This window comes from Chiloscyllium plagiosum, unplaced genomic scaffold (assembly GCF_037043375.1).
Source record: "Chiloscyllium plagiosum isolate Xiang-an unplaced genomic scaffold, Cpla_swu_hap1 HiC_scaffold_27, whole genome shotgun sequence".
Lineage (NCBI taxonomy): Eukaryota > Metazoa > Chordata > Chondrichthyes > Orectolobiformes > Hemiscylliidae > Chiloscyllium > Chiloscyllium plagiosum.
This window is the reverse complement of record NW_028270165.1, coordinates 2,960,462-2,987,362: the sequence shown is the minus strand read 5'-3', so window position 1 is coordinate 2,987,362 and position 26,901 is coordinate 2,960,462. Positions and strand designations below refer to the sequence as shown.

The window sequence follows — 26,901 nt, the reverse complement described above, 5'->3', positions numbered from 1 at the left end:
CCCCTGTGTGTTGGCGCATGTGCAGTGTGGGTCCCGCGGCCGGACAGAGACAGTGTTACTGAGTGTGGGAGAGGAATGGCGCCGGCGGCTGAAGGAACAAGAACAGGAGCCGCTGGAAAAGCTGAGCAGGTCCGGCAGCTGGTGTCGGGAGGAATGTGAGGAGGTGTTTCGGGTCCGGGGATCCTCCTTCAGAACAGGACCAGGTTTCAGGAACATCCCGGGGAGGTCGCCAGGCCCGAGCGCCAAGACCTGGCTCCTGCCCCCGGGGAGAGGAGACAGTGAGACAGGGTAGGATTGGGACCCGCGGGAGGAGGGAGACTGGGGAGTTTATAAACTCCGAGGGGGAGGCCTCAGGCCTCCAATAGAAGCCCCACAGGCCCAGTGTTTACTTCACCGGCGAAGGAGCTCTCGGGTTGCCCGGGCAACCGGCCGCCAGCTTTGTGAGGGTCAGGCGCCTGTTGTCTTGGGACGGGGTTGTTGGATTGTTGTATAATATTGATCTCCTCTGTACTTTTAATCTTAAATATTATAAAAATGTGCACTGGCTTCAATTTATGAATTCTAAGTACAGAAGCAAAATATAAACGTCTCCTTACATGTATCCCAACATGTGCATAGGAGCCAAGACCGTTTCAAGATTTACTGAGGTGCTGAATCAATAGCTCTTTCCCTTTTGATTAATGAAGGTGGTGCCCAGCAGACTCCTGTACACAGCCTGTTCTGTCAGCCTTTGTTTAAAGAATTTTCAAGGATCAGGCTCGCAGGAAAGTCGTCTGACACAGAACAAACGACCGAGAGACGAGTCTGCTAGAATATAAGTGTTTTATTCCCCGCAGCGTCGCCACAACCAGGTCTCGTACTTACAACGGGTCTGGTTTTATACTCACTCTACGTGTTACCGAACTGGGAGCCGTCAGTTCTCGTAGAGCGGTTGCCAACAACCCACGCTCGGCCGTTAGACGTAACCCGGAGCAGACTCTACCGAACTGGGGACTTTCCCAACTTATATACTCTTTCGAGATCTAAACATTCATGCGAACAACAGGGCAAGACTAAGCAACACCTTCCATTCCGATAACATATTCATAATAAGATTCACACATGTATTGGGACATAATTTTAACCCTTTCACCACATTCCACTGATTGGCCCAATACATGTGTTACATCATGCCCATATATATTTTTTCCAACAAGCGTCTACGTACACGCCAAATATACAAGCAAGTCAGGATATTACAGCATGTTAAGATCACCAGGACTCCTACCAGGATCGATAAGGGTGGGAATAGGAACTTCCCCGCAGTGGAGGACATACCACTCAACATATCCCACCAATGATGAGCTGACTCTACTTCCACTACATGGGCAGCGTGTACTACCTCCTGTCCATGTATAAAGGTAGACACTGTAACCTGGGTGACATTGGTTTGATGCTTTCGTAATATCTGCTTAAGCTCCTCCAATCGGTCCAATGCTTGCTTAAACCGATCCAGGGAAATGTTCCAAGGATTCATCAGCACTTTCCACTGCACCTTGGTAAAGTGGTGAGCACTGCTATAATTGGTTAACAGATAGGTCTGATTCTGCCATTGCCACTGATAGACATTTGAGAGGCATCCCGAGAACGGTACTGTGGGAAGCGTAGGATGTGGGTTATTGGTAGCCACACAGAGCGTGTGTGGCCCAATCTGCCACATCATGTCCCTTGGAGTTTCAACAGTCCATTCGCACAGGGCCGTTCCCTTAGTCAAGCAAGGGTCCCGATATCTGTCCATCAGTAGGCAAGTTTTTCCCTGATCAGTCTGTTCACAAGCGGACAGATCATAGGTAATATTGGTATCTGGGCTAAACCACTGCCCCCTTGTCTTCAGAAAATAATATCCAGAAGATGTAATCACTGGTAATACATAATATCGACAGACCGTAACAGTGTGGGTTACATTCATGGTAACAAAGTATCCTCTACACATAGTTGCGTTACACCATGTTCTTTCTGGATGGGTTATCATCCACAATTTCTCAGATACATTCCATATTCCCCTCCACGCTTGTACATTGGGGGATGTTACCACACGCAAAAATCGTTCTTTCTGTATTTGTGCGTGCAACATTTGAATATGACAGGCAGTCCAATTTAACTGAGCTGTAATGTTCTCAAACAGTTCCTGGGTGGCACCCCAGACATCTAGTTCCCATTGCAGGGATTGTATCAATATTTTAGCTGTTTCTCCTTGAGTCATCATTACGGATGGCATCCATCTTCCAATAGTGTGTAGTCCTTGTGAAGTAGCCTGTCCTGTGTTGGATAATTTAGTACGGGTTACCTCAGAGTCAATAGCATTTGAGATACCCATGACAGTTCCTGCACCTCCCAGTAGAGTGTCATACCATGCACGCCGCCTCCTCTTATGTTGGCATTCTGGGATAGCCGGCAGCCGCACCTGCCAGTGAACATCAGTGTGCAGTACTGCCTGGGCCATCTGCTGACAAGTTGACATAATGGGAGCCAACTGTGTGCGGTGCGCGTCAGAGACGTTAGGGCGCACCAAGATCAGCCATAACATTCGAGTCCGGTTTTGAATAACTGTTCCATTGCTGATCCAGATGTACTCATCTCCAGTCGTGATGTTCCATCGTGTCCCGTTTGAGCTTTCACATTCACGAGCGCTTATATTCCAATGACACATATTCACCGTTGCATTCAACATCAATGTACAGTTAGGGGTTATCAAAGTTACATTTCTCCCCTTATAACATCGTACACAAGTATACATTTGACAATCACTCGTGAGATCTAAAATTGTACACCATTGATTTGCAGCGCACTTAAAATCATCTTGCTGTCGTTCCTCGCTACTAATTTTCCAACCTACATTTTGTTTCGATAAGGGTACCAACGACTGAGCTGGCACACTCCTCCAGACTGATTCCCCAGGATACATAATGGTGACCAGACTGTCTTTTCCTTGGGCTATGATCTCTGCCGGTTTGGGGGGACCAGTTGTCTGGCGTACCCATACCTTGGCACCCTTAGTGTCAGTAGACCCAAATCCCCCCGTCCCACGCTCAGTAACCTTAACGGGAGCTCCCGTCTCTTCCACCGTTGTATGGTTACATGGTTTAATAACTAATTGTGCTATTCTGTCTCCCTTCTGTATCACATAAGGTTCATATGTGATGTTGACCAGGACTACTCCCAATTCTCCTTGGTAGTCCGCGTCAATTACTCCTGCCATTACATCAATCCCCTTTAGTGACAATCCCGATCGCGGGAGGATATGCCCATAGGTTCCAGGGGGACAAATCAATCCTAATCCGGTCTTAATCACCGTAGGTTTTTGTTGGACCAAAGTCTGTGTAGTTAACGCTCGTAAGTCCAGTCCAGCCGAAGCCGGTGTGGCCCTTACGGGAATATTAGCTTCCTTAGCAAATTTCCACATTTTAATAGGCTGTGCCTTTGGGGTATCACACACCCGTATCATCCGATTCAAGGGCGTCACCCCGTTTCCCAATGGGCGGTTATTAATTTGCTTTACTACCCGAATCAATTGTTTCTTCCAACCTGTTAAATTATTACATCCTCCTGCCTTTCGCAGGGAGGATTTTAGAAGCCTGTTCATTCGTTCAATAAGTCCCGCAGCTTGCGGATGGTAGGGCACGTGATAAATCCACTCCACATGGTTATCATGACACCACTGCTTCACCATTCCTCCTGTGAAATGGGAGCCATTGTCACTCTGGACCTGTATGGGCAATCCATAAAATTGTTCGATCAAATCTAAACACCGTAAGGTAGCCTGTTGGTTGTTATGTCGACAGGGATGGGCTACCAAAACCCCAGACATAGTGTCCACAGCTGTACATATATGGTTACATCCTTGTGAGGAAGGTAATGGACCCACAAAGTCCATTTGCCAGCTCTGTCCCGGTCCCTCTCCTCGGTGTATATGTCCCATCATATGTTGGGGCACTCCCTGCCGTTGATGCTGACACTGCTCGCATTGATTTACTGCAGTCTTGACATCATCTACCATAAGATCTATTCCCCGATCTCGAGCCCACTGCAAGGTTCCTTGCACTCCCCAGTGTCCGGCCTTAAGGTGTGCCCATCTAGCCAAGTCCACTGAGGTGCCCCTTTGTACACTCATGGCTCGGACAATGCCGTCTACATATCGGTTATGTAGAGCTTCCACATCATTTCGAGATGTATGGGCATCTACGTGGGTGATGTATATAACCAGGTGTTGAGCTTTTTCCCATATATCTTCCCATAACTGTTTACCCCATACTTCCCTATTTTGGATCATCCACTGATTGGCCTGCCAAGTTGGCATCCATTGTGTCATGCCGTTAACCACTGACCAAGAGTCAGAAAACAAATAAACTCCCATGACCCCTGCTTGCATGACTACCATATGCACTGCTTTTAATTCTGCCCACTGACTACTTTTTCCCTCCCCTAATTCTTCTAGGGTAGTGCCTTGTTTTGGGTTAAAGGCAGCAGCTTTCCATCTACGCTGTCCCGCTTTCCATTGGGCTGACCCATCTACGAACCAAGCCGTGGCTTGTTCATCCGGGGTCAGTTCATCATATCGTTTGCCCATCTTGACGGGTGATTCTTTATACTCAATCACCTCAAACCGCTTTTCCCCTTCCTCAGGGGCCTCCGCCACTTGCTCATGCAGGACTGACACTCCCTTTTGTCCAGTCCGCACTCTTTCTGACACGTACCATTTCCATTTGATAATGCTGCTCTCTTGGGCGGTTCCTATCCTGTGGGTAGTGGGGTCACTGAGTACCCATGGGAGGATAGGAATAGCTGTTCTCATGATCACTTCATGTCCAATAGTTAGAGCTTCAGTTTCCACCAAGCTCCAGTAACATGATAACAATTGTTTCTCAAAGGGGGTGTATCGTTCCCCTGCCGGGGGCAATTTCCGGGACCAAAATCCCACGAGTTCTCCCTTGTTTTTGCCATAAACTCCAATTGGCATAATCCCCTTGGGCTGAGACCTGCAATTCCACAGGTCCTGACTGTATCTTTCCCAAAGATACAGCTTGCTGTATGGCTTGTTTGGCCATCTCAAACGCAGTTTGATGGGCCTCCGTCCATTCAAATGCTGCCTTTTTCCTCGTAACTTGATACAAAGGTTTCAAAATTTGTCCTAAATGGGGAATATGCTGTCTCCAGAATCCAAATAGACCAATAAATTGCTGCACATCCTTCTGAGTATGAGGGACGGCAAAGGCCTGAATCTTATTCTTAGCTTTCTCAGTGATTTCTCTTTCACCTTTGTTCCACACAATCCCTAAGAATTTTACCGTTTGGGAGGGACCTTGGATTTTGGCCGGGTTGATCTCCCATCCATATCACCGCATATGCTGAACCAGTCGGTCCAGCAGTTCCTGAACCTGTTTTTGGCTTGTTCCTTGTATCATTATGTCATCAATATAGTGTGAAATCATCACCTCATCAGTGGTGAAGTCTTCTGTCAGCTCAGAAAATTCCGCAGGAGGCTGAGCCCGCGGTAATTCATGCATAATTGCCTCCCCCTGTTCATTCCGTATGGGATTCCCTTCCCCATCTAACATTACTTCCCGCTGCACCGGGAGGCGTCTCTGGACTTGTTTTCTCCTAACTACTGGTTTAGCCTGGAGTACGGGTGGGTCATCTTCATACTGATCATCTGAATCTCCCCAAATATTTCCGTCCCAATGATCGATATCCCACCGATCCCCGTTATTTAACTGGGCTACAAACGCCCGTACTTGTACTGGGTCCGGGGTTCGAGGGACCTTCCTTTTCTCTTTCCGTTTCTTAGCAGACAGATACATAATAGTTCGTCCTGCTAGTTCAGTTAATGCTGTCAATTCAGCCTTTAACTTCATAATTTCCTGCCTCAACATAGAGGCATCTCCCGAACTGAGTCCCTGCTCATGTTTCAGGAGGGCTAATTCTGCTTCAGCTTTTTGGCGCTTGTCTGACTGTTGTCTACAAGCCGCCGCACATGCCCACATCCTCCGCTGTACCCCAGGCAAGGGGTTCTTCGGCAGGACTGACATCTTCTCAAGGGTGGACAGCAGCGACCCTGGGGTTCCTACGCCCTCGGCCTCCCAGTTCTCCGGTCGCCCCCCACCATTTCTCAAACAAACTGCCACGTCATGCCACGGTCCATGCCATCCCGGGACGGTCGGGACCTCCACAGTTTGTTCTTCTGGTTTCTTAGCCTTTTTCCCAAACATTGTTCTGTATCAAAATCTTTCCTCAATTGCGATTGATCCTGCCGACTACGCCAAAAATGTTTAAAGAATTTTCAAGGATCAGGCTCGCAGGAAAGTCGTCTGACACAGAACAAACGACCGAGAGACGAGTCTGCTAGAATATAAGTGTTTTATTCCCCGCAGCGTCGCCACAACCAGGTCTCGTACTTACAACGGGTCTGGTTTTATACTCACTCTACGTGTTACCGAACTGGGAGCCGCCAGTTCTCGTAGAGCGGTTGCCAACAACCCACGCTCGGCCGTTAGACGTAACCCGGAGCAGACTCTACCGAACTGGGGACTTTCCCAGCTTATATACTCTTTCGAGATCTAAACATTCATGCGAACAACAGGGCAAGACTAAGCAACACCTTCCATTCCGGTAACATATTCATGCGAACAACAGGGCAAGACTAAGCAACACCTTCCATTCCGGTAACATATTCATGATAAGATTCACACATGTATTGGGACATAATTTTAACCCTTTCACCACAGCCTTTATGGGAAAGATAGGATAGCAAAACCGAGACACCCGTGTAGCCAAGTAATCTGAAGTCACATTTTGGTGTTTTAATCGCCTCAAACGCATGCCATTCAGAATAATGTCAAGGCTATCGGGGTACCAGGCTCCCCAAGATAACCAGGATGGATAACAAAGAGGAGAGCTGAAGTGTTATCCTTATCAAGCCTGGAACGTCTTCACAAATCTCTAACAAGTTAGTTAAATGCAGTGTCCCCGTCAGAAATCCCATGCAGACTCTTCCTAATCAATCCACCTTTCTCAATGTGATTATTAATTTTGACCAGAATAAATATTACTGGAAGCTTCTCCACCAAATTTAAACTGGCAGGTGGGACGAGATTGGGTTGGGATATCTGGTCGGCATGGACGGGTTGGACCGAAGGGTCTGTTTCCATGCTGTACATCTCTGTGACTCTATAATTGCTGAGATTAACTTTACAACCTTTCTTAAACCAGGCTGCAATGTTTGCAATTCTCCAGTCTTCTGACACCTCCTCCAAGTCCCTTCCTTCAAGATTGTTGGATGCATTTCATCAGTGCCTTGTCAAAATTTAAGTACCAAATGCTTATCGAAGACTTCTTTCATGTTAATTTTGAACTCTTGGGAGGTCATGTTGCGGCTGTACAGAACATTGGTTAGGACACTGTTGGAATATTGCGTGCAATTCTGGTCTCCTTCCAACGAAAAGATGTTGTGAAACTTGAAAGGGTTCAGAAACGATTTACAAGGATGTCGCCAGGGTTGGAGGATTTGAGCTTTAGGGAGAGGCTGAACAGACTGGAGCTGTTTTCCCTGGAGTTTTGGAGCCTGAGGGATAACCTTATAGAGGTTTACAAATTTATGAGGGTCATGTATAGGATAAATAGACAGTCTTTTCCCTGGGTTCAGGTCTGTTTCCATGCTGTACATCTCTTTGACTCTATGTTGGTTGCATCTGTAAGATCCTGAATCAGGACCTTGAGGAGAATTAGAGCGGAGTGAGAACAGAGGGGGTGAGAGAGTGGGATGGTGTGTTCAATTTTGTGGAATAATAAAAGAAAAGTATAATCTGCAGAAAGTAGAATTGCTTGTTCAGAATTGTTACACTGCACTAAGTGTAATGACTTTTGTAATCTCTTTTTACAGAGTATTTGAAGATCTGAAGACGGAAATTTCAAAATCGCCTTCTGCTCCTCTGATGCTGCCTGACCTACAGTGCTTTTCCAGCGTCATACTTTTGAACTCTTGACTCTCCAGCATCTGCAGTCCTCACTTTCACATCAATGTCTGACAGTGACACTGGGACATCGGGACTGCAACGATTTTTGACTGTGATTCTGTGAGAAGGAGCAAAGCGTTTGCTTCCGGCTTGAATACATTTTCAGAATCAGTGGGACTGGATGAGAGACCCTACGTTGCAGTGCAGTGAGTATGGAGCCTGAAACAGTTATACGGCCTGGAAAGAGGAATTCACGGCAGGGTGGGGCTGTACCCACGTTTGTGTGCGGCTGAAACTTCGGCCATGGAGAATCCCGAGGAATCCTGCCCCGTGAAGAAACCGTGGAAGTGTGGCGACTGTGGGAAAGGCTTCTGTGCCCCGTCTGCTCTGGAGACTCATCGGCGCAGTCACACCGGTGAGAGGCCCTTCAGCTGCCCCGAGTGCAGGAAGGGCTTTACCCAGGCATCTGCCCTGCTTACCCACAGGCGGGTCCACACAGGGGAGAGGCCCTTCAGCTGCTGTGAATGCGGGAAGTGCTTTACCCAGGCCTCTGCCCGGCGGAGACACCAGCAGTCCCACACCGGGGAGAGGCCCTTCAGGTGCCCCGAGTGCGGGAAGGGCTTTGCCCGGGCCTCCAACCTCCAGACCCGCCAGCGGACCCACACGGGGGAGAGGCCCTTTCGTTGTCCCGAGTGCGGAAAGTGCTTTACCCAGGCCATCACACTTCAGAAACACCAGCAGGTCCACATAGGGGAGAGGCCCTTCAGTTGCCCCAGGTATAATAAGGTGTTCATTCACCTGCAGAGGCACCAGCAAGTTCACGTGCCATAGCAGGGGCATTGAAGGAATGACGGCTGAGTGCCATTATCGACTGGAGTATTAACCCAGTTCCGGGGCCTCCCAGGTTCCAATCCCGCTGTGGCAGATGGTGAAATTGGAATTCAGTCAGTAATCTGGAGTTCCAAGTCTAATGATGAAGCCATTTTTTGGGGGGAGGGGGAAGAAAACCCCCATCTGATTCACTCACGTCATTTTTCAGGAAGGAAACTGCCGTTGTGGGAAAGGATTCACTCAGTCGTCCCAGCTGCATCCTTTACCCTGTCTGGCCTATTGTTGACTCTACACTGCCTCCCCCCCACCCCTCCCACCCTCCTCCCCCACCCCCCCACCCCCCCCACCCCATCCTCCTCCCACCCACCCCATCCTCCTCCCACCCCATCCTCCTCCCACCCCATCCTCCCCCCCCCATCCTCCTCCCCCGCCATCCTCCCCCCCCCCCCCCCCCCATCCTCCTCCCCCCCCCCCATCCTCCTCCCCCCCCCCACTCTGTTCTCTCCCCCACTGGGCCCCTCCCTCTCCCCAGCAAATGAACAGGGAGAAACCTACTTGGATATAGAGTATATGTTGAAATTGCTGAATGAGGCAATACTTCCTACAGGTTAAGAAAGGGAGTGTGTGCGCTTTGACTTTGAGCTGTTTTTAAATAAAAAGCTACTTTTTCCATGCCTTTTTGCTGGGGGGAATTTGAAGCTGTAACAAAGTTGTGTCACAATAAAGGGTTACCTGAACTTACCGCCAGGCTCAGACTCTCATTGAAGGCTTTGAGCTTCAAATGGTTTTTGTTTTAAACCTGTTGATTTCTTTCAGCCTCCTGCACTAATTTTCCAATGTCGTGTATCAGATGGAGCAGTGAATGAGTAGCTAGTATCGTTGGAAATTGCAAATATTTCAGGAGTGCAGGTACTGTGTCGTTTTATCGGCATTGTAAAGTTTACTGGCAGCACCAGGAGGTATGGGCTGTGTTAATTAGAAATGATGTGGAGTTGCTGGTGTTGGACTGAAGTGGATAAAATTAAAATCTACACAACTCCAGGTTATAGTCCCAACAGATTTATTTGGAAGCGCTAGCTTTCGGAGCGCTGCTCCTTCATTGGGTAGCTGTTGAGCAGGATCATAAGACACAGAATTTATCGCCAAACATTACAGTGTCATGCAGTTGATAAGATTTCCTGAACCAGTCCAGTTGCAATTCAGTCTTTCATCTTTTAGAATGGGTTGCAGGTTTCGGTTCATTAACATGTATATCCCAGAATTACTTTTAAGTCACATTCTCCCGATGACTTAAGATGTTATAGAATTAGGTGACATCTCAGCTCAGACAATGCAAGAAAGGTGTGAGGTTCAAGTCTGTCTGTATCCCAGTCCTGAGTCACACATGTTCTATTTCCAAAGTAGGAATTTATAAAATATTACATAGATTGACTGCCTGCAGATTGTGTTTTGCTCAAATAGCACAATGTATCTGCAAATGCAAATTCACTGCATAGGTTTGTGTGTGTGCGCATGAGAGAGACAGTGTGTGTGTTTGCATGTGCATGCTTGATAAAGTGTGTCGATGCAATGGAGTAGAAGCCTGTGAGAAGGTGTGTGCATGGATTTGAGTGTGGGAGGTGTATGTGTGTGAGAGAGGGTCTGCGTGACTGGGTGTGTATGTGTGGGAGTGAGAGACAGTGTTAAGTGCAGTGAAGGTCCCGGTTGAGACCGTCCTCATGGGTTCCAAACTTGCCTATCGGCCTCTGCTTGGCCAGTAGAAACAATTAATCAGTTACTGGGTGGCATGGTGGCTCGGTGGTTAGCAGTGCTGCCTCGCAGCACCAGGGATCCAGGTTCGATTCCCACCTTGGGCAACTGTCTATGTGGAGTTGGCACATTCTCCCCAATGCTTGCATGAGTTTCCTCCGGGTGCTCCAGTTTCCTCCCACAATCCAAAAGATATGCAGGTCAGGTGAATTGGCCATGCTAAATTCCACATAGTGTTGGGTGCGTTAGTCACGGGTAAATATAGGGAGGGGAACGGGTCTGGGTGGATTACTCTTTGGAGGGTCAGTGTGGACATTTTGGGCCAAAGGGCCAGTTTCCATACTGTAGGGAATCAAATCTAATCTACACGTACACACATTGGAGCGGGCAGGGTGAGACTTGTCTTTCACTTTGCAGAAGGTGGGAGGTTCTGGATGCTGTGATTTAGGGTAAACACACGCTGGAAGACCTTTGGCTCAGAGAGATGGAGTTGGAAGCCAGGCTGCAGAGATGTCACGGGGAAAGTTAACCGGACACTTTATTCCAGAAGATAGTCATTCCCCTCTGGACAGAGCCTTCTGATTAGGTCATTGGACAGGGTCAGAAGGGTGAGAGTGTGAATCACACAGGTAAAGGGGATCTGAGATTGGGCAGCGGGGAGGAGCTAACTGGCTGAGTGGTGGGAGCGGGGGCGCTGGGGGTAAGGGGCAGAATATTGACAGGTGATTGTCGTCTTTCTCTGCAGTTAGCAGCAGGAGGCCAGATGGCATCGGTGTCTGGCACCAGGTTCAGGAACCGACGTGCTCAGGACAGGAGAAGTGGGAAAGGGAGGCTGCAGTGGGTGTGGTCCACAAATCTCAGGAGGGGAGAGCTTCTGCTGAGGGCACATGAGAAGTCAGAAGCTATGAAGACAAAGCAGAACATCAAAGCTCTGGGTGGCATGATGGCTCAGTGGTTTGTACTGCTGCCTCAGTGCTGTGTTTGATTACAGCCTCAGGTGACTTTGGTACATTGTCCCCCTTGTGTCTGCATGGGTTTCCTCCAGGTGCTCCAGTTTCCTCCCATAGTCCAAAGATCTGCAGTTTAGGGTGGATCAGCTGTGCTGAAGTGTTCAGGGATATGCATTTTCGGGTGCGTAAGCCATGGGGAACTGCAGGGTTTTATGGTAAGTGCGTTGGTCTGGTGGGATGCTGTTTGGAAGATCAGTGTGAGGTGAATGGGCTGAATGGCCTGCAGGGATTATGTGATTCTACTGCTTTAGCCATTTGTATATTGAGAAATGATTACTGTGGTCCTGGGAAAGGTGGGATTTGTAGTGTCACTGTCCTCTGTCCATTCTCTTTCTGTCCCCCTGTCCATTTTCTCTCTCTTGACACCCACCCTCAGCTCCTCCCCCCCCAACCATTCTCTTTCCCCACCACCTATTATTTCTCGTGCCTCCATCCCTCTTTGTTCGCTGTATCAAGCCCTTCTAAGAAGAGAGAGACAGATGGTGATGACTCTACCTGGGAGATGGGGGTGCACAAGAAATGGCTGATCTTTAACATTGAGAATAGCTACTCAGAAACAACATTAAAGCATGTTCAATTCTATTTTTAAAAAAGCTGCAGGCATCCTTCTGAAACTTGCGTTGAAAAATGTGCAGTCTGGCCACAGTTGAGGACAGGCTGTAAGGGGTGAGTTGCCCATTCTAATATTGTCAAATTGGTTCTGATTATGAAGAAATAGAGTCATGGAGCATGGAATGAAACAGTTTGGTCTGTGCCGACCAGATATCCTAAATTAATCTACTCCTATTTGCCAACACTTAGCCCAAACCCCTTTAAACCTTCCTATTCGTACACCCATCCAGATGCCTTTTAAAAGTTGTAATTGTACCAGCCTCCACTCCGGCAGCTCATTCAATACATTTACCATCCTCTGCGTGAAACAAGTTACCCCTTAGGTCCCTTTTAAACCTTTCCCCAATCACCCAAAACTAATGTCCTCTCGTTCTGGCATTTCTTGACGCAAATTAAATGTCTCACGTTTTTTCTCTCCTTTGGTCCCTCATCTTTCCCCACTCAACCTAAACCTAACCCTCCAGTTTGTGACTCCCCTAACCGAGGGAAAAGATATACAAAATATATACAAAAGATATACAATGTCGAGCCACAGGGGGGAAAAAATTGTGGTTCAACTTTTTTTTCCTCCGATTGGCATTTGGACACTTCAAATCTGTCAGTAACGTAAGCGTCTCTGAAGAGCATAATGCACATGCCCCTCGGTGTCAGCAAGCACTGCGCATGTCCGCTGGTGTCAGCAAAAGACTGCATGCTCCTGGTTGTACACGCAAATGACTCATGACCTACTTTTGATGTACCAATAGGGAACTCGGGAGGACCGGAAGGTGTCTTGTCCTCCTGCCAATCAGAGCACCGCTATTGCCTGAATGCGGAAGTTGGACAATGAGCTTCTGAAGTTGCTGCTGCTGCTCCTGTCTCTCTGAATGAAGATTGAGCTTTACCCCAAACTGCAACTTTCTTCCTCTGTCCAACAACTGTGAGTACAGCACTCTCTTTTCTCGCCACCTATTCCACTTTTTTTTTTATCATTCTGGCGTTCAATTGTTGACTTGCAACAACTGAAAGGAAAGGGAGTGAATTCAGGGAGGGGACAGAGTGTGGTGCTGGAAAAGCATAGCAGGTCAGGCAGCGTCCGAGGAGCAAGAAAATCGACGTTTCGGGCAAAAGTCCTTCATCAGGAATTTTCCTGTTCCTCAGATGCTGCCTGACCTGCGTGCTTTTCCAGCACCACACTCTCGACTCTAATCTCCGGCATCTGCAGTACTCACTTTTTTGTCTAGAAATGTTGATCCAGATCTGTGTCTCAATTGGCAAACACATGGCAAATGCATTACCATAATGTGATAATATAGCCTTTGCTGTGGAAAGGAGGTGCATTGTTTTAATGGTGACATGTTGGGATATGGAGAAAGTGAGGAGTGCCAATGCTGGAGATCAGAGTTGACAAGTGTGGCCCTGGAAAAGAACAGCGGGTCAGACAGCATCCGAGGACCAGGAGAGTTGACGTTTTGGACACGAGCCGTTCATCAGGAATGTTATGTGGATGTACAAAGAGGTTTCAATTTCTTTCTACACCAGTCAATACCCGTTGTCAGACAGGTGCACTAAGCAGTCAGCAGGGCAAATGGTGTATTAGCAAGAGGAATTGAGTTCAGAAGTGGGGTGGGGCCTTCCTGCGGTTAGGGGGTCATTGAATATATTCAAGGCTGAGTTCATCTGATTTTTGAACAACAATGAAGTGGATGGTTATGAGGGAACAGAAAAAATGGTTTTAAGAACAGTTACAGAATCATACAGCACAGAAACAGATACTTGATTTCATGCTGACTATATTCATAAACTAAACTAGTGCTACCTTGTTTGGCCTATATATCTCTGAACCTTTCCTATTCATAAGAGCAGAAATTAAGCCATTCAGCCCACTGGGTCTGCGGCTGATAAGTCTCTCAGCCCCATTCTCCTGTTTTCTCCCTGTAACCCTCAATCCCCTTGATACTCAAGAACTGTTTCTGTCTCAGTGTTAAATATCCTCAGTTACCTGGCCTCCACAGCCTTCTGTGGCAATGAATTCCATCAGTTCACCATTCTCTGGCTAAAGAAATTTCTCCTAATCTCCGTTCTGAAAGGTCTTCCCTTTACTCTAAGGCTGTGCCCTCGGCTGCTAGTCTCTCCTTCCAATGGAAACATCTTCCCAACATCAACCCGTCCAGGCCATTGAGTATTCTGTTTGTTTCAGTTAGATTCCCCTGAGTGTGACCCTGTTAATCAGCATGAACCAGACCCTTCAGGATGAGGTATAGCAGGGATTAGGGTCAATAAAGTGAGAATGGAGGGAGTGTGTGGGATGGAGATTTTGAACTTCCAGGGAATAAGAATTACAGAGAGTTTGCTATAAATTAGAATTGATTGGATGGGGCAATGGGCCAGGGAGTGGCAGATGGAGATTAATTTAGGGAAATGTGATGTTTGCATTATGGTAAGGCAATCCAGGCAGCACAGTTAAGGGAGTGTTTCAGAACAAAGAGACCTTGGAGTGTAGGTTCATTGTTCCTTGAAAGTGCAGTCTCAGGTAGCGAGAACAGTGAAGAAGGCATTTTGTATGCTTTCCTTTATTAGTCAGAGCATTGAGTATCGGAGTTGGGAGGTCATGTTGTGGCTGTACAGGACATCGGTTAGGCCAGTTTTAAAATACTGCATTCAGTTCTGGTCTCCCTGCTACAGGAAGGATGGTGTGAAACTTTGAAAGGGGTCAGAAAAGACTTGAAAGGCTGTTGTCAGAGTTGGAGGGTTTGATCTACAGAGAGAGGCTGAATCGGTCAGGGATATTTTCCTGGAGCATCGGATGCTCAGGGGTGACCGTATAAATATGTATAAGGAGCATGGATAGGGTGAATGCAAAACTAGAGAGCATATGTTTGAGGGGAGAGGGGAGTGATTTAAAAGGGACATGAAGGGCAACTTGTTTCACGCAGAAGATGGTGCATGTATTGAATGAGCTGTCATAGGAAGGGGTGGAGCCTGATACAATTACAGCATTTAAAAGGCATCTGGATGGGTACAAGAATAGGAAGCATTTAGAGGGATATGGGCCAAATGCTGGTAAATGGGATGAGATTAAGTTAGGATATCTGGGCGGCACATATGAGTTGGACTGAAGGGTCTGTTTCTGTGCTGTATGACTCTCTGGGTCTTTGGTGAAACCAGAAGTGTCATTGTGAAGACTGGACTTTCAGAGCAGCCTTCAAAGATGTTTTGTCCTTACTGGGAGCAGAAGAAGTTACAATGAAATCTTTCATTTGAGACAGCACCTGAGTGAGTGAGTACATCTGAGATTTTGTGGAAAGTGGGATTTCATTGCACTGTGGGGATGAAACCCTACCCTATCCAGTCATTTCTGCTGGTGGGTGAGACCAGACCTCAAGATTAGTTGGAGTAGATTTAGGATAGAGATGAGGAAGAACTGCTTTTCCCAGAGAATCGTGAATCTATGTAATTCTCTGCCCAGGGAAGCAGTAGAGGCAGCTTAATTAAGTATATTCAGGACACAGTTAGATGGGTTTTTGCATGGTAAAGGTATTAAGGGTAGTTGGGACAATGCAGGGAGGAGAAGCTGAGACAATGGAGAGATCAGTCATGATCTAAATAAATGGCGAAGTGTTTTTAAAAAATTCTCAAGGTCAAGGACCAGGCTCGCAGGAAAGTAGTCTGACACAGAACAAACAGCCAAGAGGCGAGTCTGCTAGAATATAAGTGTTTTATTCCCCGCAGCGTCGCCACAACCAGGTCTCGTACTTACAACGGGTCTGGTTTATACTCACTCTACGTGTTACCGGAACTGGGAGCCGTCAGTTCTCGTAGAGCGGTTGCCAACAACCCACGCTCGGCGGTTAAACGCAACCCCGGAGCAGACTCTACCGAACTGGAGACTTTTCCAGCTGATATACTCTTTTCGAGATCTAAACATTCATGTGAACAGCAGAGCAAGGCTGAAAAACACATTCCATTCTGGTCACATACAGATAAGAAGATTCACACGGGAAGGTGTATAATAAGATTCACACGGGACTAAGCGACACCTTCCATTTTCGGTTAGATTCACACATGTATTGGGACACAATTTTAACCCTTTCACCACATTCCACTGCTTGGCCCAATACATGTGTTACATTATGATTCACACATGTATTGGGACACACCACATTCCACTGCTTGGCCCAATACATGTGTTACATTATGCCCATATGTATTCTTTCTAACAAGCGCCTACGTACACGCCAAATATACAAGCAAGTCAGGACATTACAGCATGTTAAAATCACCAGGACCGCTACCAGGATCGACAAGGGTGGGAACAGGAATGTCCCCGCAGTGGAGGACATACCACTCAATATGTCCCACCAATGATGAGCTGACTCCACGTCCACTACACGGGCAGCATGTACTACCTCCTGTCCATGTATAAAGGTAGACACCGTAACCTTGGTGACATTGGTTTGATGCTTTCGTAATATCTGCTTAAGCTCCTCGGATCGGTCCAATGCTTGCTTAAACCGATCCAGGGAAATGTTCCAAGGATTCATCAGCACTTTCCACTGCACCTTGGTAAAGTGGCGAGCACTGCTATAAGTGGTCAACAAATAGGTCTGATTCTGCCAGTGCCACTGATAGACATTTGAGAGGCATCCCGAGAACGGTGCTGAGGGAAGCATAGGATGTGGATTATTGGTAGCCACACAGAGCGTGTGTGGCCCAATCTGCCACATCATGTCCCTTGGAGTCTCAACAGTCCATTCGCACAGGGCCGTTCCCTTAGTCAAGCAAGGGTCCCGATACCTGTCCATCAGTAGGCAAGTTTTCCCCTGATCAGTCTGTTCACAAGCGGACAGATCATAGGTAATATTGGTATCTGGGCTAAACCACTGTCCCCTTGTCTTCAGAAAATAATATCCAGAAGATGTAATCACTGGTAATACATAATATCGACAGACCGTAACAGTGTGGGTTACATTCATGGTAACAAAGTATCCGTTACACATAGTTGCGTTACACCATGTTCGCTCTGGATGGGTTATCATCCACAATTTCTCAGATACATTCCATAGTCCCCTCCACGCTTGTACATTGGGGGATGTTACCACACGCAAAAAGCGTTCTTTCTGTATTTGAGCATGCAACATTTGAATATGACAGGCAGTCCAATTTAACTGAGCCGTAATGTTCTCAAACAGTTCCTGAGTGGCGCCCCAGACATCCAGTTCCCATTGCAGAGATCGTATCATTATTTCAGCTGTCTCTCCTTGAGTCATCATTACGGATGGCATCCACCTTCCAATAGTATGTAGTCCTTGTGAGGTGGCCTGTCCCGTGTTAGATAATTTAGTACGGGTCACCTCAGAGTCAATGGCATTCGAGATACCCATAACAGTTCCTGCGCCTCCCAGCAGGGTGTCGTACCACGCTCGTCGCCGCCTCTTGGTATGACACTCGGGTATGAGGGGCAACTGTACCCGCCAATGAACATCAGTGTGCAGTACCGCCCGGGCCATCTGTTGACAAGTTGACATAATAGGGGCCAACTGTGTTCGATGCGACCGCACGCCCCCCGTGGCTGGCCCGCCCCGCGTGGGGTTTAATAACGCCTCAGACGGGGCGTTCGTCGAGGGCAGTACCATTATTAACCACATGAATCGATGACGATTCCGAATATCGGTGGCATTGCGCAGCCACAGATCTTCCCCCCGAGCTGTGACGCTCCAATGAGTCCCCGTTGTCCCGCATGTCTGGGTGCGTCGGTCCCACAAACACGTCTTGACTTGGGCATTTACCACCAGGGTGCAATTAGGCGGTATGAACGATATGTCATATTTTTCCCCATCCCGGCGCATGTAGCACTGTGCACACGTGTACAATTGACAGTCGCTGGTGAGAGTCAGAACAACGCACTGCTGACCGGGTTCACATGTAAAATTGTCCTGCGTCCGTCGCTGGCTACTGGCCTCCCACCGCACCTCATGGCGGGCGACCGGTACCAGCGTCCAGGCCGTGATACCGATGCCCTGGAGTGGCCATCCGATCGCGAACATCGCCAATAGGAATCGCAATCCCCATGACCACCCCATGTTCAAGGCGGAGGGCCAGCCTGCGGGTGCATAGCAATTACAACATTATTTAGGTCTCACGTAAGTAGCACTGGTTCGCCGGGACGTTTGCCCAGGTCGGGTCCCCGGGGTACATAATGGTGACCAGACTGTCCTTCCCCTGTGCTATGATTTCGGCCGGCCTGGGGGGGCCGGTCGTCTGGCGCACCCATACCTTGGCCCCCTTAGTGTCAGTAGACCCAAATCCCCCCGTCCCACGCTCAGTAACCGTAACGGGAGCTCCCGTCTCTTCCACCGTTGTAAGGTTACATGGCTTAATGACCAATTGCGCTATTCTGTCCCCCTTCTGTATCACGTAAGGTTCAGCAGTGATGTTGACCAGGACCACCCCCAACTCCCCTTGGTAGTCCGCGTCAATTACGCCTGCCATCACATCAATCCCCTTTAGTGACAGTCCCGACCGCGGGAGGATATGCCCATAGGTTCCAGGGGGACAAATCAATCCTAATCCGGTCTTAATCACCGTAGGTTTCTGTTGGATCAAAGTCTGGGCAGTTAGTGCTCGTAGGTCCAGTCCAGCCGAAGCCGGCGTGGCCCTTACGGGAATATCAGCTTCCTCAGCGAATTTCCACATTTTAATAGGCTGAGTCTTTGGGGTATCACATACTCGTATCATCCTATTCAAGGGTGTTACCCCATTTCCTAATGGGCGGTTATTAATTTGTTTCACCACCCGAATTAGTTGCTTCTTCCAACCTGTTAAGTCATTGCAACCTCCTGCTTTTCGTAGTGAGGACTTCAGAAGCCCATTCATTCGTTCTATAAGTCCCGCAGCTTGTGGGTGATAGGGTACATGATAAACCCATTCCACGTGGTTATCGTGACACCACTGCTTTACCGCCCTTCCTGTGAAATGGGAGCCATTGTCACTCTGGACCTGTATGGGCAATCCATAAAATTGTTCAATCAAATCTAAACATCGCAAGGTAGCCTGTTGATTGTTGTGACGACAGGGATGGGCTACCAAAACCCCAGACATAGTGTCCACAGCTGTACATATGTGGTTACATCCTTGTGAGGAGGGTAAGGGACCCACAAAGTCCATTTGCCAGCTCTGTCCCGGACCATCCCCCCGATGGATATGTCCCATCATGTGTTGGGGCACTCCCTGCCGCTGATGTTGACACTGCTCACACTGGTTTACTGCAGTCTTAACATCATCTACCATAAGATCTATTCCTCGGTCTCGAGCCCATTGCAAGGTTCCTTGCACTCCCCAGTGCCCAGCCTTAAGGTGTGCCCATCTAGCTAGGTCCACTGAGGTGCCCCTTTGCACAATCATGGTTCGGACGATACCATCCACATATCGGTTATGTAGAGCTTCCACATCATTTCGAGATGTATGGGCATCTACGTGTATGTATATGTATATGATGTATATGACCAGGTATTGAGCTTTCTCCCATATATCTTCCCATAACTGTTTACCCCATACTTCCCTATTCTGGATCATCCACTGATTGGCCTGCCAAGTTGGCATCCATTGTGTCATGCCGTTAACCACTGACCACGAGTCAGAGAACAAACAAACTCCCATGACCCCTGCTTGCATGACTACCATATGCACTGCTTTTAATTCTGCCCACTGACTACTTTTTCCCTCCCCTAATTCTTCTAGGGTAGTGCCTTGTTTTGGGTTAAAGGCGGCAGCTTTCCATCTACGCTGTCCCGCTTTCCATTGGGCTGACCCATCTACGAACCAAGCCGTGGCTTGTTCATCCGGGGTCAGTTCATCATACCGTTTTCCCATCTTAACGGGTGATTCCTTGTATTCAATCACCTCAAACCGTTTTTCCCCTTCCTCAGGGGCCTCCGCCACTTGCTCATGTAGGACTGACACTCCTTTCTGTCCAGTCCGCACTCTCTCCGACACATACCATTTCCATTTAATGATGCTGCTCTCTTGGGCAGTTCCTATTCGGTGGGTAGTGGGGTCACTAAGTACCCACGGAAGAATAGGGATAGCTGTTCTCATGATCACTTCATGTCCAATGGTCAGGGCTTCGGTTTCCACCAAGCCCCAGTAGCATGCTAATAACTGTTTCTCAAAGGGGGTATACCGTTCCCCTGCCGGGGGTAATTTTCGGGACCAAAATCCCAATGGCTTACGGGTTCTTCCCTGTTTTTGCCATAAGCTCCAATTGGCATAATCCCCCTGTGCTGAGACTTGCAGTTCTACAGGTCCTGACTGTATCTTTCCCAAGGATACAGCTTGCTGTATCGCTTGCTTGGCCATTTCAAATGCAGTTTGATGGACCTCCGTCCATTCGAACGCTGCCTTTTTCCTCGTAACTCGATACAAAGGTTTTAAAATTTGTCCTAAATGGGGAATATGCTGTCTCCAGAATCCGAATAACCCAATAAATTGCTGCACGTCCTTCTGGGTGTGAGGGACGGCAAAGACCTGAATCTTATTTTTAGCTTTCGCAGTGATTTCCCTTTCCCCCTTGTTCCACACGATTCCTAAGAATTTTACCGTTTGTGAGGGACCCTGGATTTTGGCTGGGTTGATCTCCCACCCATATCCTCGCATATGTTGAACCAGTTGGTCCAGCAATTCCTGAACCTGCTTCTGACTTGTCCCCTGTATCATCATATCGTCAATATAGTGCGAGATCATCACTTCGTCAGGCACTTTAAAGGCAGCCAAGTGTTCTGCAACTATCCGGTGGCAGATAGTAGGGCTATGCAGATATCCTTGGGGCAATCGCGTGAACGTGAATTGTCTACCCTCCCAAGTGAATGCGAACTGTTCCTGCCTATCTTCGGGAATAGGAATTGTGAAGAAGGCATTAGCCAAATCAATTACTCCGTACCACACCCCTGGATGATGTTGGATTCGTCCTATAATAGTGACGGCATCCGGGACCGCTGCCGTCAAGGCCGGAGTGTGACGGTTTAGTTGCCGATAATCTACCGTCATCCGCCATGACCCATCGGCTTTATGTACGGGCCATAAGGGGTTATTCCACGCCGTGGTGCATGTCCTAAGCACTCCCGCTTCCAAATAATCCTTAATTGTGGCGGATATTTCTTTATGTCCGCCGGGAATCCTATACTGTCTAAGACTTATTACGCGATCGGGATGGGGAAGGGGTCCATTTTAACCTTTCCCACTAACACCGTCCTACAGCGCAAAGCCATTTTCGTGATTCCAAATTCAAACTTCCCTTGTTGGAGGTGAAGTGTTAAACCGGCCAGAATGTCCATTCCCAGGATTAATTCTCTAACCGGTGTAATGATAATTGAATAAGTTTTAATGGGCATTGTACCTATCTTTAGGGGCAATTGTACTGTTTTTCCTTCAATCAGATTACCTCCCAGCCCAACCAACGTGACTGGGGTTCCTTTAAACTTATGGGGCGTCCCATAGATTAAGGTGGCCTCCGCCCCTGTGTCCACTAGAGCCATAACGGTTTGGACGGATTTGCGCCAATAGATAGTCAATGATACATGAGGTCGAATGTCGTCTGCTGACCATTGGCTCGTTCGTGGGCAAACCCTTGGGGCTTGGCCCGATTCCTATTGTTCCTCCCATTCATCTTCCCCAGACAGCACTGGGTAAAGACGTTTGCCTCGCCCTTCTTTGTTCTTGCCTTTCTTACTAGGTTTCCGGCCACGCCTATCCACTTTATAACACTCTCGGAGGGGAGGCCGTACCTCCTCCTCCTCCTCGTCCTCCGAGGATTCCCACCGCTGGGAAGTGGAAGTTCTACCCCTTCGAGGCTCATTAACAACCGGACCCCGTGTCTGACATTTTTGTGTTAGTAATTCCACTAGGTCTTCCATAGTGGGTCGGAACTCCGTCTCTACCCGGGACACCTTCAGTCCCTTTCGTCTGCATAAGTCTTTTAATTCCGGTGTAGGTAGGCCATCAATCTCCGATGCTGGGACCTGCGCCCGTATCAAAGCTTGCCACAAAGCACGCCGTGAGGGGCCTTGGTTACTTCCTTGATTAGGGTTTACTTTTCCCCCTGCCCGAGCCTAAGGGCGACGCCCCTCCGTGCCCCCCTGAGAAGCACGGGTTGTGGGTCCCCAATCCCCCAAACCACCCATCTCCCTCATCATACTACGGGCATCTCCTAGGGTTTCTCCCCGTCCACTCAACATTATGGTTAATAACAGTGGTTTATAATGGGGGGGGCAGTCTTCACTAGGTGGTCTCTAGTCTGTCTACTAACATTTGTGTTATCTACCTCGTCCAGCACTCCCAGCAACAGGGCATCCCGCACACACAAACGGGTTAGCCTCTGAACCCCTTCCTTAATTGTTGTCCAAGTTCCTTCCAAGGGGGGCCAATCGGACGGGAAGGGATACTGTTCGGCCACTGCCCTGGCATACATCCCAAATAAGGTCCCCATACTGCGATCTATTACCATATCCTTGGCTTGTCTGCGGTACCCCAGGTCTATGGCAGCATCCTTTGCTAATCCACCAAACTTGGGAGCATCCTGATAGTCTACCTGCACTTGTTGCCCCCCTTCCTCGAGGAGCCGAATTAGCCATAGCTCTAACGGCTCCCCAGGATTACGTCGGGTTTTCTGGGTGATAAACAGCACCTCATCGGTAGTGAAGTCTTCCGTTAATTCAGAGAATTCTGCAGGAGGCTGAGCCCGCGGTAATTCGTGCATAGTTGCCTCCCCTTGTTCATTCCGTATAGGGTTTCCTTCCTCATCTAACATTACCTCCCGTTGCACTGGGAGACGTCTCTGAACCTGCTTTCTCCTAACCACTGGTTTAGCTTGGAGTACGGGTGGGTCCTCTTCGTACTGATCATCTGAATCTCCCCAAATGTTCCCATCCCAATGATCGATATCCCACCGATCCCCGTTATTTAACTGGGCTACAAACGCCCGTACTTGTACTGGGTCCGGGGTTCGAGGGACCTTCCTTTTCTCTTTCCGTTTCTTAGCAGACAGATACATAATAGTTCGTCCTGCTAGTTCAGTTAATGCTGTCAATTCAGCTTTTAACTTCATAATTTCCTGCCTCAACATAGAGGCATCTCCCGAACTGAGTCCCTGCTCATGTTTCAGGAGGGCTAATTCTGCTTCAGCTTTTTGGCGCTTGTCTGACTGTTGTCTACAAGCCGCCGCACAGGCCCACATCCTCCGCTGTACCCCAGGCAAGGGGTTCTTCGGCAGGACTGGGATCCTCTCAAGGGTGGACAGCAGCGACCCTGGGGTTCCTACGCCCTCGGCCTCCCAGTTCTCCGGTCGCCCCCCACCATTTCTCAAACAAACTGCCACGCCATGCCACGGTCCATGCCATCCCGGGACGGTCGGGACCTCCACAGTTTGTTCCTCTGGTTTATTAGCCTTTTTCCAAAACATTGTTCTGTATCAAAATCTTTCCTCAATTGCGATTGATCCTGCCGGCTACGCCAAAATGTTTTTAAAAAATTCTCAAGGTCAAGGACCAGGCTCGCAGGAAAGTAGTCTGACACAGAACAAACAGCCAAGAGGCGAGTCTGCTAGAATATAAGTGTTTTATTCCCCGCAGCGTCGCCACAACCAGGTCTCGTACTTACAACGGGTCTGGTTTATACTCACTCTACGTGTTACCGGAACTGGGAGCCGTCAGTTCTCGTAGAGCGGTTGCCAACAACCCACGCTCGGCGGTTAAACGCAACCCCGGAGCAGACTCTACCGAACTGGAGACTTTTCCAGCTGATATACTCTTTTCGAGATCTAAACATTCATGTGAACAGCAGAGCAAGGCTGAAAAACACATTCCATTCTGGTCACATACAGATAAGAAGATTCACACGGGAAGGTGTATAATAAGATTCACACGGGACTAAGCGACACCTTCCATTTTCGGTTAGATTCACACATGTATTGGGACACAATTTTAACCCTTTCACCACACGAAGCAGGCTCGACGGGCCAAATGACCTACTCCTGCTTCTATTACTATGAAACTCTAACCCTGCACTTCCCATGGCTAACCCACCTAACCTGCACATCTCTGGACACTATGGGCAATTTAGCATGGCCAATCCAAATCCAGGCCAGTGAGCAATACAGTGATGTGAAAAATGAACATCCGAGAATGACAGAGAGACATGGAGAGTAAATGTCCCAGCAATCAAAACTGGATTCTAAAGATCACAAAAACTGAAACTAAAAATGGTTTGTCTGAATGTGTGCTGCATTGCAGCAAAAGCGAATGAATTGAGTGCACACGTTGAAGGAAACTCCTTCAATTAAAATATGGGACTCCTTACAGAGATATGGCTCCAGGATGACAAGGATTGGATCCTCAATATTGAGGAGGTGATCAAATGGAAAGCAAGATAAAGGTAGAGGGTTAGCACAGGTAATCAAAGCACTGATCACAGGGCAATCTGGTGTCAGCTCGGATTTCAGGTCCTGATTTCTCACCCCTCCTGGATTTCTGCTGACGCTTTGGACCCCCTTTTTTTTTACACTTTCTGGAACAATAAGTCAATCCAGACCCACAATCTCCCAGCCTGTTAACCATCCAGACACCGAGTGTAGTCATTGCAGGGAATAAAACAAGAAATGTGAACCAAAATTAGAAATAAGTAGGTGCTTTTGCTTAATATTGTTCAATAGGACGTAAACCAGAAATACTATTCTCCCTGGATTCCTACAGTGCCTTATTTGAGGAATTCTCTCACCCTTACATCGAGCTATTAGTCCCCACTATGATTTACAACAATATTTATACCATCAGAAAAAAAAGTATCTGTTGTCAAATTCACATAGAGATATACAGCATGGAAACATACTTTTTCTCTCTCTCATGCACACACATGCACAAGTCCATGGGGGTGAATTTGTGTTTGCAGAATGATATTTGCATATGCATTCTATTTTCCTCAAAAAATGCACAATCTGCAGGCAGTTAATATATGTAATATTTTGTAAATTTCACATTGGAAATGGAACCAGTCTGACACTAGACTGGGATACAGACAGATTCTGACCTTACACCTTTAATGCATTGTTTGAGCTGAGGTGTCTCCTTTTGTTATAAAGTTATTCTGAGAAGCTGCCTTACAGGAAGTTCTGGGATTTACATATTAATGGTATCTGTAATCCATTGTAAAAGATGAAAGACTTAACGATCCAGGTTTGTTCAATATATCATTTCAATGCCAGGACACTGTAATGCTTTTCCAGAAATTCTGTGTCTTATGATCTTACACTCCACAGCCACCTGATGAAGGAGCAGCGCTCCAAATGCTAGTGCTTCCAAATAAACCCATTGGACGATAACCTGGTGTTGTGCGATTTTTAACTTTGTCCAGGTAAGGTTTGATTGGCCAGGTCAAATTACACATAGTCCCCAGGGATGTGCAGGTTAGGGTGGATTGGCGATGCTAAATTACCCACAGTGCCCAGGGATGTGCAGGTTAGATGTGTTAGTCAAGTGGTAAATGTAGAGCAATAGGAGTAGGGGAATAGGTGTGGTGAGGTTGCTATTCGGAGGTTGGTGTGGACTTGTTAGAACAGTGAGGGTTCTGTGAAGAGAAGGGATTTTTGTTAACTGTTCAGGAAGAGGGGGGAGGGGGGAAGCGGTGGGTGGAGTGCGGGGGGGAAGTAATTTGTTCACTTGTAGCAACTGGAGTGAACCCAGGGAGGGAGCAGACTCTGTAAACTCAGATATGTGTCTTAATTACCCAGGGAAGGAGGGTTGGAAGGATAGGGTGCTGCTGTTTTCCCTAGTGCATCAGAGTGTGAGGAGTAACCTGATAGACTTTTTTTAAAATCATGAGGGGCATGGATTGGGTAAATAGACGAGGTCTTTTCCTTGGGATGGGGAGTCCAGAACTCGAGGGTAAGAGATTTAAGGTGAGCGCAGGGGGAGGGAGACTGCAAAGAGACCTAAGGGGCAACATTTTCACGCAGAGGATGGTGCATGTATGGAATGAGCTGCCAAAGGAAGTGGTGAAGGCTGGTACAATGACAACATTTAAAAGTCATCAGCATGAGTGTATGAAAAGGAAGGGTTCAAAGGGATATGGGCAAAGCGCTGGCAAATGGGACAAGATTAAGTTTGGATATCTGGTTGGGCACAGAAGCATTTGACCGAAGTGTCTGTTTCTGTGCTGTACATCTCGATGACTGTGGCTTTCCACAAACATTTGTCATGTCTATGTTCAGTTTCTCTCTGGTGGTGGTGTCAATGCCTTGATGGCTCATTTTGCTTACCCCCCGACTTCCTGGGAATGTTAACCATTTTGTCTGGTTGTTCTTCAAGAACCTGCATTGCAGATTTACCCTGAACTGACATTTTTTTGCTTCCCAAAATCCGACCTGCTCACTCTTAGCAATATCCCAGTGTAGTGAAAGATATTAAATTTCAGGTGGAGTTATCCAAAACTCAGAGATGTCAGTCTTGACGTTTTTGCTTTCCTGCCCCTATAAGATCCTGAATCAACACCTTCAGGAGAATGAGTTAGAGCGGAGGGCGGGAGAGAGAGAGTGTGGGATAGTGCTTTCAATTTTGTGGAGTAACAACACAAACAAATTGCTTGTTCTGAATTTTTATTCTGGACTGACAGTAATGAATTTTGTAATCTCTTTTGACAGAGTATTTGAAGATCTGAAGACGGAAGTTTCAAAATCAACAGATGAA

At 47.8% G+C, this 26,901-nt stretch overlaps 1 protein-coding gene and 1 long non-coding RNA gene across 2 annotated transcripts; one reads left to right on the top strand and one right to left on the bottom strand.

Moving 5' to 3' along the window:
• Nucleotides 1-137: 137 nt before the first annotated feature.
• Nucleotides 138-26,901, top strand: LOC148142867 (uncharacterized). Its single transcript, XR_015751036.1, has 7 exons — nucleotides 138-288; nucleotides 7,916-8,403; nucleotides 9,636-9,728; nucleotides 12,173-12,244; nucleotides 12,937-13,109; nucleotides 25,476-25,570; nucleotides 26,856-26,901. It is a non-coding gene; the product is annotated as an uncharacterized LOC148142867 (long non-coding RNA).
• On the bottom strand, nucleotides 1,085-6,260 carry LOC148142868 (uncharacterized). The gene is made up of 2 exons (XM_087975691.1): nucleotides 5,377-6,260; nucleotides 1,085-2,669 (listed from the first exon to the last, which is right to left on the bottom strand). The coding sequence occupies exons 1-2, from the start codon at nucleotides 6,243-6,245 to the stop codon at nucleotides 1,163-1,165; spliced, it is 2,376 nt and encodes a 791-aa protein (XP_087831817.1). The 5' UTR covers nucleotides 6,246-6,260; the 3' UTR covers nucleotides 1,085-1,162.

Coding starts and splice junctions, on each gene's coding strand:
- LOC148142868 (XM_087975691.1), bottom strand. CDS start 6,245: ATGTTTGGGAAAAAGGCTAAGAAACCAGAAGAACAAACTGTGGAGGTC. Junction 2,670..5,376: donor CGACTGGTTCAGCATATGCG/GTGATATGGATG, acceptor TTGGAATATAAG/CGCTCGTGAATGTGAAAGCT.